Source organism: Liolophura sinensis, chromosome 6 (genome assembly GCF_032854445.1).
Source record: "Liolophura sinensis isolate JHLJ2023 chromosome 6, CUHK_Ljap_v2, whole genome shotgun sequence".
Taxonomy (NCBI): domain Eukaryota; kingdom Metazoa; phylum Mollusca; class Polyplacophora; order Chitonida; family Chitonidae; genus Liolophura; species Liolophura sinensis.
This window is the reverse complement of record NC_088300.1, coordinates 33674020-33687459: the sequence shown is the minus strand read 5'-3', so window position 1 is coordinate 33687459 and position 13440 is coordinate 33674020. Positions and strand designations below refer to the sequence as shown.

At 40.0% G+C, this 13440-nt stretch overlaps 1 protein-coding gene across 1 annotated transcript in view; it reads right to left on the bottom strand.

Annotated features, from left to right (window-relative positions):
* Positions 1–4505: 4505 nt before the first annotated feature.
* Positions 4506–13440, bottom strand: part of LOC135467115 (neuroligin-4, X-linked-like) — a 69703-nt gene continuing 60768 nt past the window's right edge. The window contains exons 5-6 of the mRNA XM_064744876.1: positions 9575–9690; positions 4506–6192 (exon numbers count right to left, since the gene is read on the bottom strand). Coding sequence (XP_064600946.1) covers positions 5399–6192; positions 9575–9690 — 910 coding nt within the window. The 3' untranslated portion in view covers positions 4506–5398. The remainder of the gene's footprint in view (positions 6193–9574; positions 9691–13440) is intronic.

Genomic DNA, 13440 nt, shown 5'->3' with positions numbered 1-13440 from the left:
AAAAACTCACTAAATAAAATTCTTACAAAGAAAACAGCAAAATTGACCTGATGAATATACAAGAGCCAGTCCCAAGCGAATAAGAAAGATCTTGAGCCATCGCACGGCTTAGCACTTTTAGTGAGGTATTCCCGTTGTCCACAGCAACGCTGTTCATCTTAAAGCATCTCTGTCTTATCAGGACCGGTGCAAGCTCGAGGCTTCCTAAAATTAAGGCTCGATGGTATGGCCAGACACGATGCTTGATATTGAGAGTGCCGTAATAGGTTGGTGATGAATTACCCTCGGAAAATTAGGTTTGGTGACAGTTGGTGCGAAAATTAACAACAAACATGCAGTCCTTATTACCACGGGCTCTATCTGAAATTGGTTGCGGACATGGAAGCGATTGATCTCGTATCGAGTTCGGCCGGCCACAGCTGAGGAAGATTCGATTGACTCCAGTGGTGTCGGGCCATGTCTGCCGGTCTCTAACGACATTGCTTACCCTAAACCTGGACCGGTTCGACCAGCAGAGCCAAGAGAATCGCGAAACTACATCTGCCTTACGAAAAGGGCGATCAATCAATTTAAATAAATACTTAGTTTTCATAGATAATTGTTACGGGTTAATCAAGCCCGGTCAGCTTGGCGCTGAACTGAACAGCCTAGTTCGACCTTGTCAGACCACGGGACTCTCTACGAACGATGATCCCATGCCCCTTGAACCAGGCAGGGCAAGCATTTGAGAATAATAAGTTTATTGCTAAACAATTGCATCGGTGTAATCATGGTACAGCATATGAAAACCGGCTTTGTTAAAATCATTACAAACGTACTACACGGTAGAAAAATATCGAATGATGAGTATATAAGTACCCATAACTCTACTGGATTACTTGACACTACAAATAAAGCCAAATTAATCACCCTGTCTTTTGGACTACATATACATTTATATTAAGAAATTAAAGCAGTTGGAATATTTAAAAATGTTTCCTCACAGAATTAAACATATTTTTCCTTCTGTTACATTCCTATTAATGTATGTACACTTATTTAAAATATCTAGTGTTGAAATATGTTTTCAATGCAATTTCGAGGTAGATGAACTTTTTCCTCTTTATGTGTTAAGTAGAGTGTGTTCTATTCCATAAATGCCCTCGAGCCTTTCTGAGTGTTATACTGCATTACATCGGCTGATATTTTAACAAGAACAATAGAAAAAACAGCTGCTTGCAGCCTTGTAATTGCTATGACGAATCAAATTCTACTTTTGCCTAATGGAAGGGTTGAAACCAAACAATATGGATCGATATGAAGTGTTGTGGTTTACCATCTGAACAAACTATGAGCCAAGTAACAACTGTATTGGGCATTTTACACATGCCACTGCATTTTAACGACTCTTTTAAACCGGAAGGCATTATTTTTCAAATTGGTATCCTAGCGCTAAGAATATCTTAAGAACACTCGAAAGAACCGTATTATCTAACAGAGATCCTTCGCGAACTTTTGTGCTTAATCTGAGCCCGATCTTTCGTGATTTATCCAAGACGCCATGCCACAAGATTTGAATGTCACTTCTTCGTCACCCTTATATCATGCAATTTCCCCCTTTCGCCTTAAGTCCGTAAAAATTGTTTGCAAAAGTCCACCCAAAAGCTTCGAAGTAGAATTCCAATTGTCTCATTTGTGGTCAGGAAGGTATTTTTTGTGGCTAAGGCCTCAAATCAGTTGAGCCAAGACGTTCGGGTGTGAAATCTTTGTCCTTCCTCGTGTAGCCGGCGAGCAGCAAATAGGGGATATCCAGAAAGCCTTTTGTCAGTACGACCGTGAACAAGATGGATTGCCAATTAGTTCCGTTCAGCCAACCCCGTCTTTGTACATTAGCTTCTTCTGAGCATCGTTCTAGGACACGTCACGAGGTAAATGGAAAACTATTAGCCATTTGCCGCGTTATATCATTATAATTAGCTCGAAGCGCACATGTGGTCGCCTATGATTCTTATGTAAAGGATTACTGGATTTCCTCGTTAAAAAAAGACCCATGGCGCATAGGGAAGAATAAATAAGCGGTGATTCTTTCTGGAGAGTTTTGATTGATTGTATCAAATGGCTGTCATTGGGAAACGAATTTAATGAATACTTCCATGTAATGATGGGTGGCTGCAAAAAAAAAAAATAAATAAAAATCCAAAAACAGTTTGCTATAAAATGTCAGCGGAGTTTGTTGGAATCCGGAAAAACTAATGTCCTTGTACACTTGCATAACCGGATTATTAGCCACTGGGAAACTTTCTGCGCGGTGATTAATGTCACCATACTCTCCGGGTTCGGAATGCCACTCGTAATTGATAGAGGATTTAATATGGGAAATTGACATCGATTTAAAGGCTTTAATGATTAGAATCCAACAGAATTGGGCAATTTTTGATGAAAAAGTAGACAAAGTTATCTAATTTGACATAACTTAGAAAAGAGATTCTCTGCAATGCGATAGCTGTTATTATCGATATAAGAACATCAAGCGGGTTGTCTGATCGATGTCATTTGGTACTTGCTTTCAGGTAAAGACTAAATAATGTATTGATCATAAAAACAAATACTGGCATTTTGTTCATAATTATAATTATAGGCCAACAAAATGATACCAACAAACGCGCAAACAAACAGAGTAAGAAAACGAGAATATTTATATCTGTCAAAGGTAACGTCAAAATGACATGAACATATATTTATATATACACATGTACAACGATGGTTAAAATTAATTAGGATACAATCCACCTTTTGAACAATTTGAACAGTGAGTCGCGTACATTACTGACTAGATGTGTTTACGAAGCACACAGGGGAATTCCATGTAGACTCCATAGACGTTCGAGTACAACCTCATATTCACCATAATTCTGTCTCACATTCATTTGTACTAAACATTGAATTGTCTTTTAAAACAATGGACGAATATATGATCATTGTGGGAGACAATGTACATGGGTCGTTGAATGATAAATATCACATCACTTCATAATATTTGTGAACGTATACGTATATCCCTTATAATCTCGAGGAATTTTTTAATATATACAGATTGTTTAAATAAATGGACAAAAATGACACTTCTCCCGTTTGTTCATCAACTCGCACTCTTTCTTTTGGATGTCCCTAGTTATGTGACCTAGAAATGACTTGTTTCTTTGGGCAATGCTCTGCACGCTAAGTTAAACTCCTGACCAGAGTTAAGAATTCGGCATGCTCTTCAAATGGCTCTGTAAAGCTTGTGCTAATTAAGGATGTGATGTGAAAACAAAAACTAGACACACGGAGTGTTATCATACAGCTGAGAACAGGGTCATTATACGCCTGTCCGGAAATGCAGGACATTTCTTCTTGGTTGGAAACTGGATATGCTTTGCCTAAGAAAAACTTTTCTAAAAATCTGTTTTACATGAGCACTCTTAGCGGACCGAAGCTGTTCGAATAGCTCAGGCTACAAAGGGAGATAATACCACCAAATGATAAACAGAAGGCATAACGACATGGCAGTTGCAGAGGCTGCACCAGTAGAAACAGATAACGTCTTCATTGTGTCAAACATAAATACCAAAATTGTGGCAGGTGACAGTAGGTTACAGACCAAAATTAAGCGAAAATGCTCATTGATGCAGAAACAAGTAATTCAAATATACCTCGACAGTTTGATGTTCTTGTCATGTTAAGGCGGATTTCTTTTTGATTAAAAAAAACGTTTGTCCTGACTAGATCGAGTGGTTTGTCCAGAATAGATCAAGTGGTTGTTGTTTAGCTGTTCATTCATTTAAGTCGCCGTTCTCACAAATAAGATAAGATCTTAGGGAAATCGAATCGATAGAGTATGGGCAAGTCTTAAACAAGCCCGGCATTAATTTTACAGCATTGTAAGATGACCGCTTTCAGCCATGGACATTAGGAGAGGCGAGGGTTATCTTTCTTAATATAGCTGTCTTAATGCATAATCTAATGAGAATCAGTGAATATTTATTTTCCTTCTGCCTAGTGATAAACGGAAGATATTAGTTTCTGATCTGTTTAGAACGACAACAGCTGTATCGATATGATTGCAAAGATGAGCCGTTTTTCAGAGGAGAATAATTTGGACCAGACGACTTTTATAAGATGATATCCGTTGACTCCTTCCCTTAATGGTGATTCCTGATAGCTGAAACTCGCTGCAAAGACTAGGACAAATATAGCCTGAAGCCTGACTCACCTTAACACGACTTTGTCCATTAGGACTACACTTTTGACCTTTACCAAAACAACCGTCAGGTGCAAGGTTCATTTACACGTACACCCGAACATCTTGGTGGGCCGCCTGTGTTTTGTCTAAATAAGGAGTCTGGTCTGTATAGTCAGACAGGCTTATGATCAGCTCATTCAAGAAGATGTAGATAGAGCGATAAGATTTTGGCAGCCCTTCTTTCTCAGAAGCACCAAGACATAAATGCAAGGAGCCAGACCGAGGAAAAAAATCAGAAACCCTTCCGTTCATTACAAAACCCCAATAAGGACTGCCGGGTTAGCCTTTTCCTCGATTGTCCCAAAGGTGGTATAATCCCGGCAAGTAAATTAAGCTTCTATGTAAAGCGCTCCTTAAGTCGGTACGTCTCCCGACCGGCGGAAATTCCAGGGCGATGTTCCAAAGAACCCACCGTCATGGTCTGTGGTTCTACGCAGACCTCTGACATACCCCAAGGGCCCCCCTCTAACAGACCTGCACAAGCACTCAACTTCAGAAGATAAGAGAGTGAGAAATTCTGAACCGCTTAAATATTTCCGCAAAGGACTGTGTTTAGAAATGGTATTGCTCCATTGAGGCCTGTTTGTACGCTTTTAGTTGATTACTTCGTCTGATAGTGTTACATAACAATTATGGGCAAGCGTCATTTCCTCTCTGTTTAGTGTAAATGCTATTGATTTTTTGAACGGTGGAATCGTGGGAAAAGATTTTTTGCGTTGATCCCAAACTAAAATGAGCAGAAATTTGAAAAGATAGCAAATTAGGGACAACGGTAAATACCCGGTTTGACTTACACAAACGGTAAGGTTTAGGGGCAGGGTTGGATGTAGGGTACACAAAGAGGAAGGCTTGGAGAAAGGCTACAAAATTGTTAGACCTTACAATACTAAGGTCAGATACATATTGCACAAGCACTGACATTAATGAACTGGAAACACTAAAGAAGGAATTGTAACAATCTCCCGAGTGCGATTGGTAAAATATAGTAAGAAGGAATGTCCGTCAGCTCGTCATAAGCGCATTTAGGTGATGAAAAGCGAATTTCATCTTAAAATTTAATAATTTTACACTCATATGAAGGAATAATTATTTCAGTTGGTGGAACAGTCTTTTAACACAATCTCTCCCGGCACAGTACTATCTGTTTGCATATTGCATACCTCTCGCACGTCGACTATTCTGTCCATCCACATTGTGCATAGATGAGGCGTCCACTACATGCGAATACTGCTTGGGTTCCGAACCGTCAAATGACGTCATTATTATTTTACTAGGAACTCCCGCATCGTTTATAGTCGTTTCTTTCACTTTTTGTTTTAATTGAATATTGTCTATATCTGTTTTGGAAAGTAAGTTTATTGTTTCGAATTCCGATTTGCAATCTTTGACATCTCCTTTGGCCCGGAACTTGATATCGTCTCCCTGCTTGCCTGATGGTTTGTACATCTTTTTTATCTTGTGTCTTTGAAAGTATATTCCAACGAAAATCAATACATTGAGCAACAGCAGAGAGCAGCCAATAGAAATGGTTATGCTTAAAGGCATTGCGTTCGTCTTATCAGAGAACAAGCTAAACGCCGACCTGGATTTGTTCAAACCAGCCACAGAATTATCTGTTGTTTGAGACAGGGAATCTTCGGCAGCCCTGCCACCTTCCACTGTGGCGCCTTTCGGTCTGTCATTTAAAATGGCAGACAGGGTCGCGTTGGTAACGGCCGGTTCCGTTGTTATCGGCATGGTAACCGTGAATGGTAAGATGTCCTCCAGATTCACCAGTCTGTTCGGTTCGTCAAACGTGGACAGGTTGTTGGTGTTCCTCAAGCCATCGTTGTCCGTGTTGGATCCGTCTGGGCGGTGCAGATTGGGAATCAGCTCCAACCACAGCGCGATCTTTCTGCCGCGGTAATGATGCGATACTTTGGGCCTTTTTCCTGTTGGTTAATGAAAAACGAAACAAAATAGGTCATTTGAGGCATTTAGCGAAGAAACAGCATCAGTCAGATGCTGAGCTACTGGTCAATATCCCAGGAATCGGCAGGGTAATTTATATGCAGACTACCCCACGATAGCCGGCGACTGAATGTCATTTAAAAAAGCCATTTCCTTGATTTTATTTTTGCCATCACCAAGCCCTTCCGCTCCGGTGAAGACTCCGTAGTCAGCGACCTGAGAAAAGATGATTCAGCCACCCTTATAGCGGCCTTCTAAATGTTTTTCTGCATATTTGGATTGAATAAATCCTCGATATTTTGGACAGGTAATCGATTTATGCCAGTTGAAGACCGACCCCATTTCCCTGGAGGTAATAAAGCGTGGGTAAATGTGTATATACGATGGAATTACCACCGGTTTTGTGTTATTATTAATAGCTCAGGCTAGTAACATCAGACAGCCTCCTTGTTTTAATAGCGGGACGGTCGTTTGATTATCCGCATTCAAAGATCAAACGTTTTCTTCATCCATACCTTCAAACACGATTTAATTCGAAAAGTGGGATATAATTTCCAGCAATAGTTGTTTTAAGCTTGGGAAGTACTTAATCACAACGATCAAAGTTTACAACATCCTTTAAAATTGAACAACACGAGCAAGTTTCGCTTGCCCAGTGACATAAACGGTATTTTTGTCAGGACAGGCAAAGATGATTTAAACTATTGCATCATTCAAACTATTTCCATCAAATCCAAGTTCTTATCTGTCTGGTGTACACGTCTGGCCATTTAAAAGGCGACTTTTGACCGAAAGTGGCAGCACTCGAATGGCGATGCGATAGATTTTTTTATAAATGTGGACATAACCGAAAGCCAATAAGTAATGAAAGTTATCGGATCGCCCAAGCGACGCTGTTCACCAAATATATGTATCTAATCAGGGGACATAACCCCTTCCAACACTTACCAAAATTAGTTTGGACCGGCTGCGAAATTAAAGCGGACTCACACTGATTTCATGCCGAATTTGAAACATGGTGAATAATCAAACAGAATCAAGATACTTTCTCCCTATATAATATCACAACTATAAGAAATGGCATATCTACCAATATGTATAAACTAGGTTTACAAGAATTATTAACTTTCTTTGTCCGAATCTCATCTTCCAATGTCCTTCTGGCTTTTCCTAGTGACAATAAATTAAGGATATTCATAGTGGTAAAGTGATTGTGCTAAGTCACAAGTGAACTTCACGGTTGTCTGGAGTCGTCTTTATGAAACCAAAACCATAGCCTGGATATTAAATCAGATCAACTTCCGATACATTCAGACGACGCCACTGCCATTGTTCTTGTGCCATTGTGTCAACTTTGTGCTGGTCTAATGGGCATTAGCTCAATGCCATTAGTTCACCATTGTACTTATCTGATGAAATTCCTTACCGCGCTGTTGGTTAGTGTATGGATTTATTAGTTATTCTACAATCAAGCTAAAACCAAGCTGCCGAGTAAATAATTAAGATTCTATTCGCTAAGAATGAAAATCTCTACTGTATTACCAGGTTTTAAACTGTAAATGCGGATCTTCAATCATGGAACTATGGAAAATTCATCAAATTCTTCCTCAGCTCGCATAGGTAAGTGTTCAACATTCACAACAGTACAAAATTGGTTGCTTTCCGCGCTTGTCTCGCGCCCAATTCGAAGAGACACTTCGCCCAGTAAAAACGATCGCAACTAACACCAAGAATTACTGACGACACGAATTTTCTTACCGTGACGTCACAGGTGTCATGTTTGAGGTGGAAATTAAATATTTCGAAGATATGGTCCATACTTAAGTGCAGTGTACGACAAGGTGTGAGGGACAGCCAGGATTTATTTGGCTAACGTGACGTAACCGAATCAGATTCTCCGCTCAGGAAAGGAACATTGTTCAGTCCTCTGGAGACGATCGATGCGATGCTATGTCGGCTTCATCAGTCGACGTATATAGTGGTATGCCCACAAGTAATCGTATTAGCCATTGCTAAAAGGTCCGCCATCGCTTGATGCACATGGCGTAGGGAGGCAGTTATCTCCTCGCTAGTCTCTCATAAATCCATGAGATATGCGCTCTGGGATCTACTGAAGTCTTGTACTTCGTCAGGAAATTATTCTCCTAGGACATTAAGTCATGCATTTTTGTTTTTCAATAAAATGTTAGGGTAGTGGGATTGGTCATTCGTTGTTTCTCAGCCCTACAGTTCTACACCATTCCATCTGTAAGTTACGCGGTTATGTGCAAGCTGCATGTTTGTGGTAAGATGGTCTGTACATGTACAGGGACTTGTGCATGAGTAACTCTGTTTTTGAACGTGTGTATTGTTTTGGAATTTTGTTGGTTTTGGTTGTCATTGTCATTAACAATTTCTTCAACAGACGATAATATGGGGTGCATTTGTCATCCTGACAATTATGCTCTGGAACAACTTATCTATTTGCGTACGCCAGGAATCTTTCTGTCCAAGACGATCTCAAGTTTAAAGAAATGTGGTCAGAATCACAAAGAATCTTCGTCTAAAGTCAGACTTAGTCTCAACTTCCTTGTAGCTGTTGGAGTTAAGTTTAAGACTTGCATTATTATTTTACTACTAAATACGAGATTGCGAATGGAGCATTAACGTATAAGATCAGATCTTATTACCACTAGATAAGAATAAGTATTGAAGTGACATAAACGCAACAGTAACGTCACTCACAATATCACACACTATTAGACATTACTGCCCACAAATATACGCTACAAAGTAATTTATTGATTTATTTATTAGATTGGTGTTTTACGCCGTACTCAAGAATGCTTCACTTACATGACGGCGGCCAGCATTAAGGTGGAAAGAAACCGGGCAGAGCCCTGTTGAAACAATTAGCCATCTGCAGGTTGGTCACACAGCATTGCCCGTTGTGGCTGCAACCGTATATCACGATAATAAGTGGATACCGTGTGATGACTACAAGGTGCCGTGTAGCAACTGTATGTTCCTGACCCCACACTACCACAATATAATGAGCTTTCATGTTGTGTGCAGCCAGTTAAAAATACCTGACGGCATTCTGTCTTGTTACATTTGAGACTGAGTGGCCTTCATAACGATGAAGCGCCTGATATGTAGAACCTTAAAATGCACCCTGGAGAAATCAACAACTGCATACTTTCACCGATTAACGGTTTAAAATTTTTAAGATGAACCATAGTAATATACATATAATATTATGTTAATGAGGATAAATCACATGACAGGTAGGACTTTTAGAAGGTGCCTTCACAGAACATTCCAAAACTTAGCCGTAACGTTTTTAAGATGACAGAACTTTTTGCTGAAGTTCACGAAACTCACCTATGTGTAAGTAATGCTGTGTGCTCGTCTCGAACTTTGGCCAATCGAGACTGACAAAGCGGTTCTTAACTGTTCCCCCGTGGACAGAGCTCTGCGAAGCGGGTAGATTCGGGTCCCTGAAAGAGAGAGACGGGATTAGTGTTGAGAGATGGTATCGCTCAGAACACAAAGGCATTTCCACAGGAAGAAATGAATTGGTTGTAAGCGTATTACGATACCAAGACATAAAGATGACAAGCCGAAGACTGGTTAAGTGGGCTCCGGGTGTAAAACTAGACATTCGTGTCACGTATTTAAAGTGTAACGGTCTACATGCAAAAGACGCCTGTTTGGACATTTATGGATATTGTTTTGTGATATCACACCGCCGTGTCAATAATAATCAGATGTTGGGTCGCTGGGCTGAAGAAGTGGGAATATTTCCTTGCCGACATTGTTTGATGGAAAATCAATTGCAATTTGGGAAATCAGCGCAGTTACCGAAAAAAATATCATCAGTACTAGAAATTTTACTAGTTTTTTACACGTATTCCTTCACCCTACTGTTGCAGTTGTTACTGAAGCATTTGGTCGCACAGGTTTCACTAGCAGTTCGTATGAAACATTTTTTTAATGAGAAGACAATATAGATAACGTCTCAAAATCAACCCGTTGTCTAACACCATGAGTCAAGGTGTACTGCAAGAACTCAACTATGATATTCCTACACTGACTGACATTGCTGTTGTGGATGAATTCTTGTCTCAGATACTAATAAGGTATCTGTTAAACAGGTGATTTCTGTATATCTGATCATACGAAGATTCGAAGACAAGCTGTGGGAGCTGGTAGTGTCTACGGAAATAGTTCATTCATGTTAACACGGTCAGGAAACAAAACGAGACGGGTAGCGGTCTGAAGAGTCGCCGGGTCAGTCAGTTCTCGGTTGGTTTGCTTATAAACATTCTACCTTGGACATGGGTCATTCGCAGAACTAGATGTCTGCGCGTAAGGCAATATCGGCTTTTTGTTTTCATATCATCACTGTTGCAATTTTGCGTTTCCTTTTGTGTATCTTTATACGAGGCCAATCATTTTAATTCCTGCATCAAACGGGTGTAATCAGAGGTACCAGATGACCTTTCGCGAGTGTAAGTTATTCTGACCCAAGTTCCATGTGTAGTCTTCAAATGATACACAACTGAACGAGTTCTTATATTAAATCACAGTAGGCCTCATTTCAGCAGTTCACACAGTTTAGCAACCAAATGTGCAATGATATGCAATCTTTGGGTTCAATTTCAGCTCATGCTGGCTTCCTCTCAGGTCGTACGTGGGAAGGTCTTGTAGCAACCTGCGGATGGCACTATGGTGGGTTTCCACCCGTCATAATGCTGGCCGCAGTGGAACAGAGGAAAAATTATTGAGTGCAGCTTGAAACACCAAGCAATTAAAGCAATCAATCAATCAATACTGGAATGTCGCCAGAAATGTAACATGACAATAAACTGTTACGCTCTCTGTCCTCGCCCTGTATGATCCGTCCCGCTAATGAGCACTGATATGCATCCAATATCTCTATATCTGGCTTATTCACGGAACACAAAGACCTACATGTGCTTTATAACTATTGGTTTAATATTCACTGCACAAAATGGATACAGCATGCCGAATTGTCATAAATCTATCATTGTACTTATTAACAGAATGGTTATCGCCAAAATGATTTGAAGATAATTTGATTGCTTTAGCTTCTTTTTCTACCTCGTTTTAGCAGTAATCCAGTGTCACACTTCTTTGATAAAAGCGTATAGGACTGACATGTCAACAACTATCGAGATTGGGTTATAACTTAAAATTGACAAAAACTACTTCATAAGTTCCAATTTGCACTGACATGTTTAAACAGAAATGCGTAATTTATGTCATAACTCTTTACTGATTACAGCTGCGTGGTCAACTTCAAATCCAACTAAGGTTCAAATGAATTCGGTTTCCCATTTAATGACAACCTTTCGGTTCAAATTAACAATGATAAATTGGACAGAGATCACATTTCCTGATGGCACAAAAGCACTTTCATCATTTGCTTTCACCATATCCTTATGCGTCACAGTGCATCCTGATCTTCTTCATTTTTTCTCTTGAGCAACTTTTTATTTTCATTGCCATAATCGCTTCCTTCATTACACTACTTGTAAACCCTAAAACATCAAAATGAGGAGAGAAAAAGCAAACTCGCACACAATAAGCTCTCTATGCTTGGCGTCCTGCTTGTTCCACGGATGTACCCACTAGGCGACTGGCAGTCCGGAGCCCGTTGACCATTGGGGGCCCCATGAACCTTACCGTCTAGATATCGTTACGCAATTACCCGTTAACTTTCCAATGCCTTAACCATATAATGCGTCATGTTTATTTTGCCATTAACGTCAACTGTGAAGTGTAGGGAAGGAGCTGTCCCCGCTGTCTGTCATGACATCTCCTTTCACCGAGAAAGTCTCTAATTGACCCGAGCGCGTAATTCTTCACGTCAAAATGACGGATCAATGAGCTTCAATGGAACAGTTAAAGGGAGCTCCATTTTTATTACTGATCCTAGTTACTGTGGCAGAAATCCAAATTCAATTTGAAGAGGCTGTACCTCAGGCCAGCGGGTTATCCCCGGCCAATTTGTCCGGGCGTGTTGCTCTAATGCCTGTCTTTAGCACCACTCCTAGGGGATGAAGAGACCTGCTTCTCAAAAGGTACCTCAAAAAGGGGAAAAAAAGAAAAGGATACTGTTTCGTTGAGTTTCATTGCCAGGTGACGACGTGTGGCATTAAGTAAACTTTACAGTACTACAGTTCCATCTACTGAAATATTATTTCCTCAACTCCGCGAGAAGTTTGTTTACGTAACAGCACTCGATTCTGTTGCCTATCGAGCCGCAAATACTTGGCTTGTTTCGGTACTGGACGGACGGACATGCCGTCTAACCGCGAATCAAATCTACATTCGATGGAGTAAAACTTGAAGAAAATCAGAAGAAACATATAATATATTCTGGACATTTAGTTTTTAAAAAAACATGGCAACAAATATCTGTAAGCTTGTATTTAGAAATCACTCATGACATCGCTATTCAGTTTTTTGGATGAGGGCTGGTGAAGGTTGTAATTTTAAAACACAACATTGTTGAGTAAACTGAATTTAATTAAACTAAAATTAAATGAATAAAAATATATTGTGGATGCAAGAACACAAATGATACAAATTACAATTTGTCATGAATAAACAAAAATTATAACTAAATGCATGTTCATTGTATTTACGCGAATTGTTAATGAACATTATACCCTGATTCGGGGTTCTCCCTGGCCGAGAGCATGGTTAGTGTCCTGGCGCGGCACATCAACCCAGGAGCCTCTAACCAATGCGATCGCCGTGAGGTAGTCAAGCTCATGCTGGCTTCCTTTTTCAGTCGTATCAGAGAGGGTCTGTCAACAACCTGCGGATTATGATCGTGGGTTTGCCCCAATCTCGGCCCGTTACCTCAACTATAATGCTGGCCACCGTCGTGTAAGTAAAATACTTTTGAGTATAGTGTAAAACACATATCAAACGAATCATTAAAGAAATAAATATGTATTTATATGATTCACTACTGAGTTTTAGAGCAAAAAAAAAAAAGAGTATACGAGGGAGGGAGTCTTCTACCCCATTAGGTAGATTTGTTTGTTGTTTATTTTTTTCGGCATGAATGTAGCATTGTAGGAGTCATATTATATACGAGAATGTCTCCGCAGATGTAATAGGCTGGTTTGCAGATATGTTTAAGTGCTGCCTCACTGGAATGTAACCCCAAAGCCAATATGCACGACGTTTCCACCCATATCTCATACCGG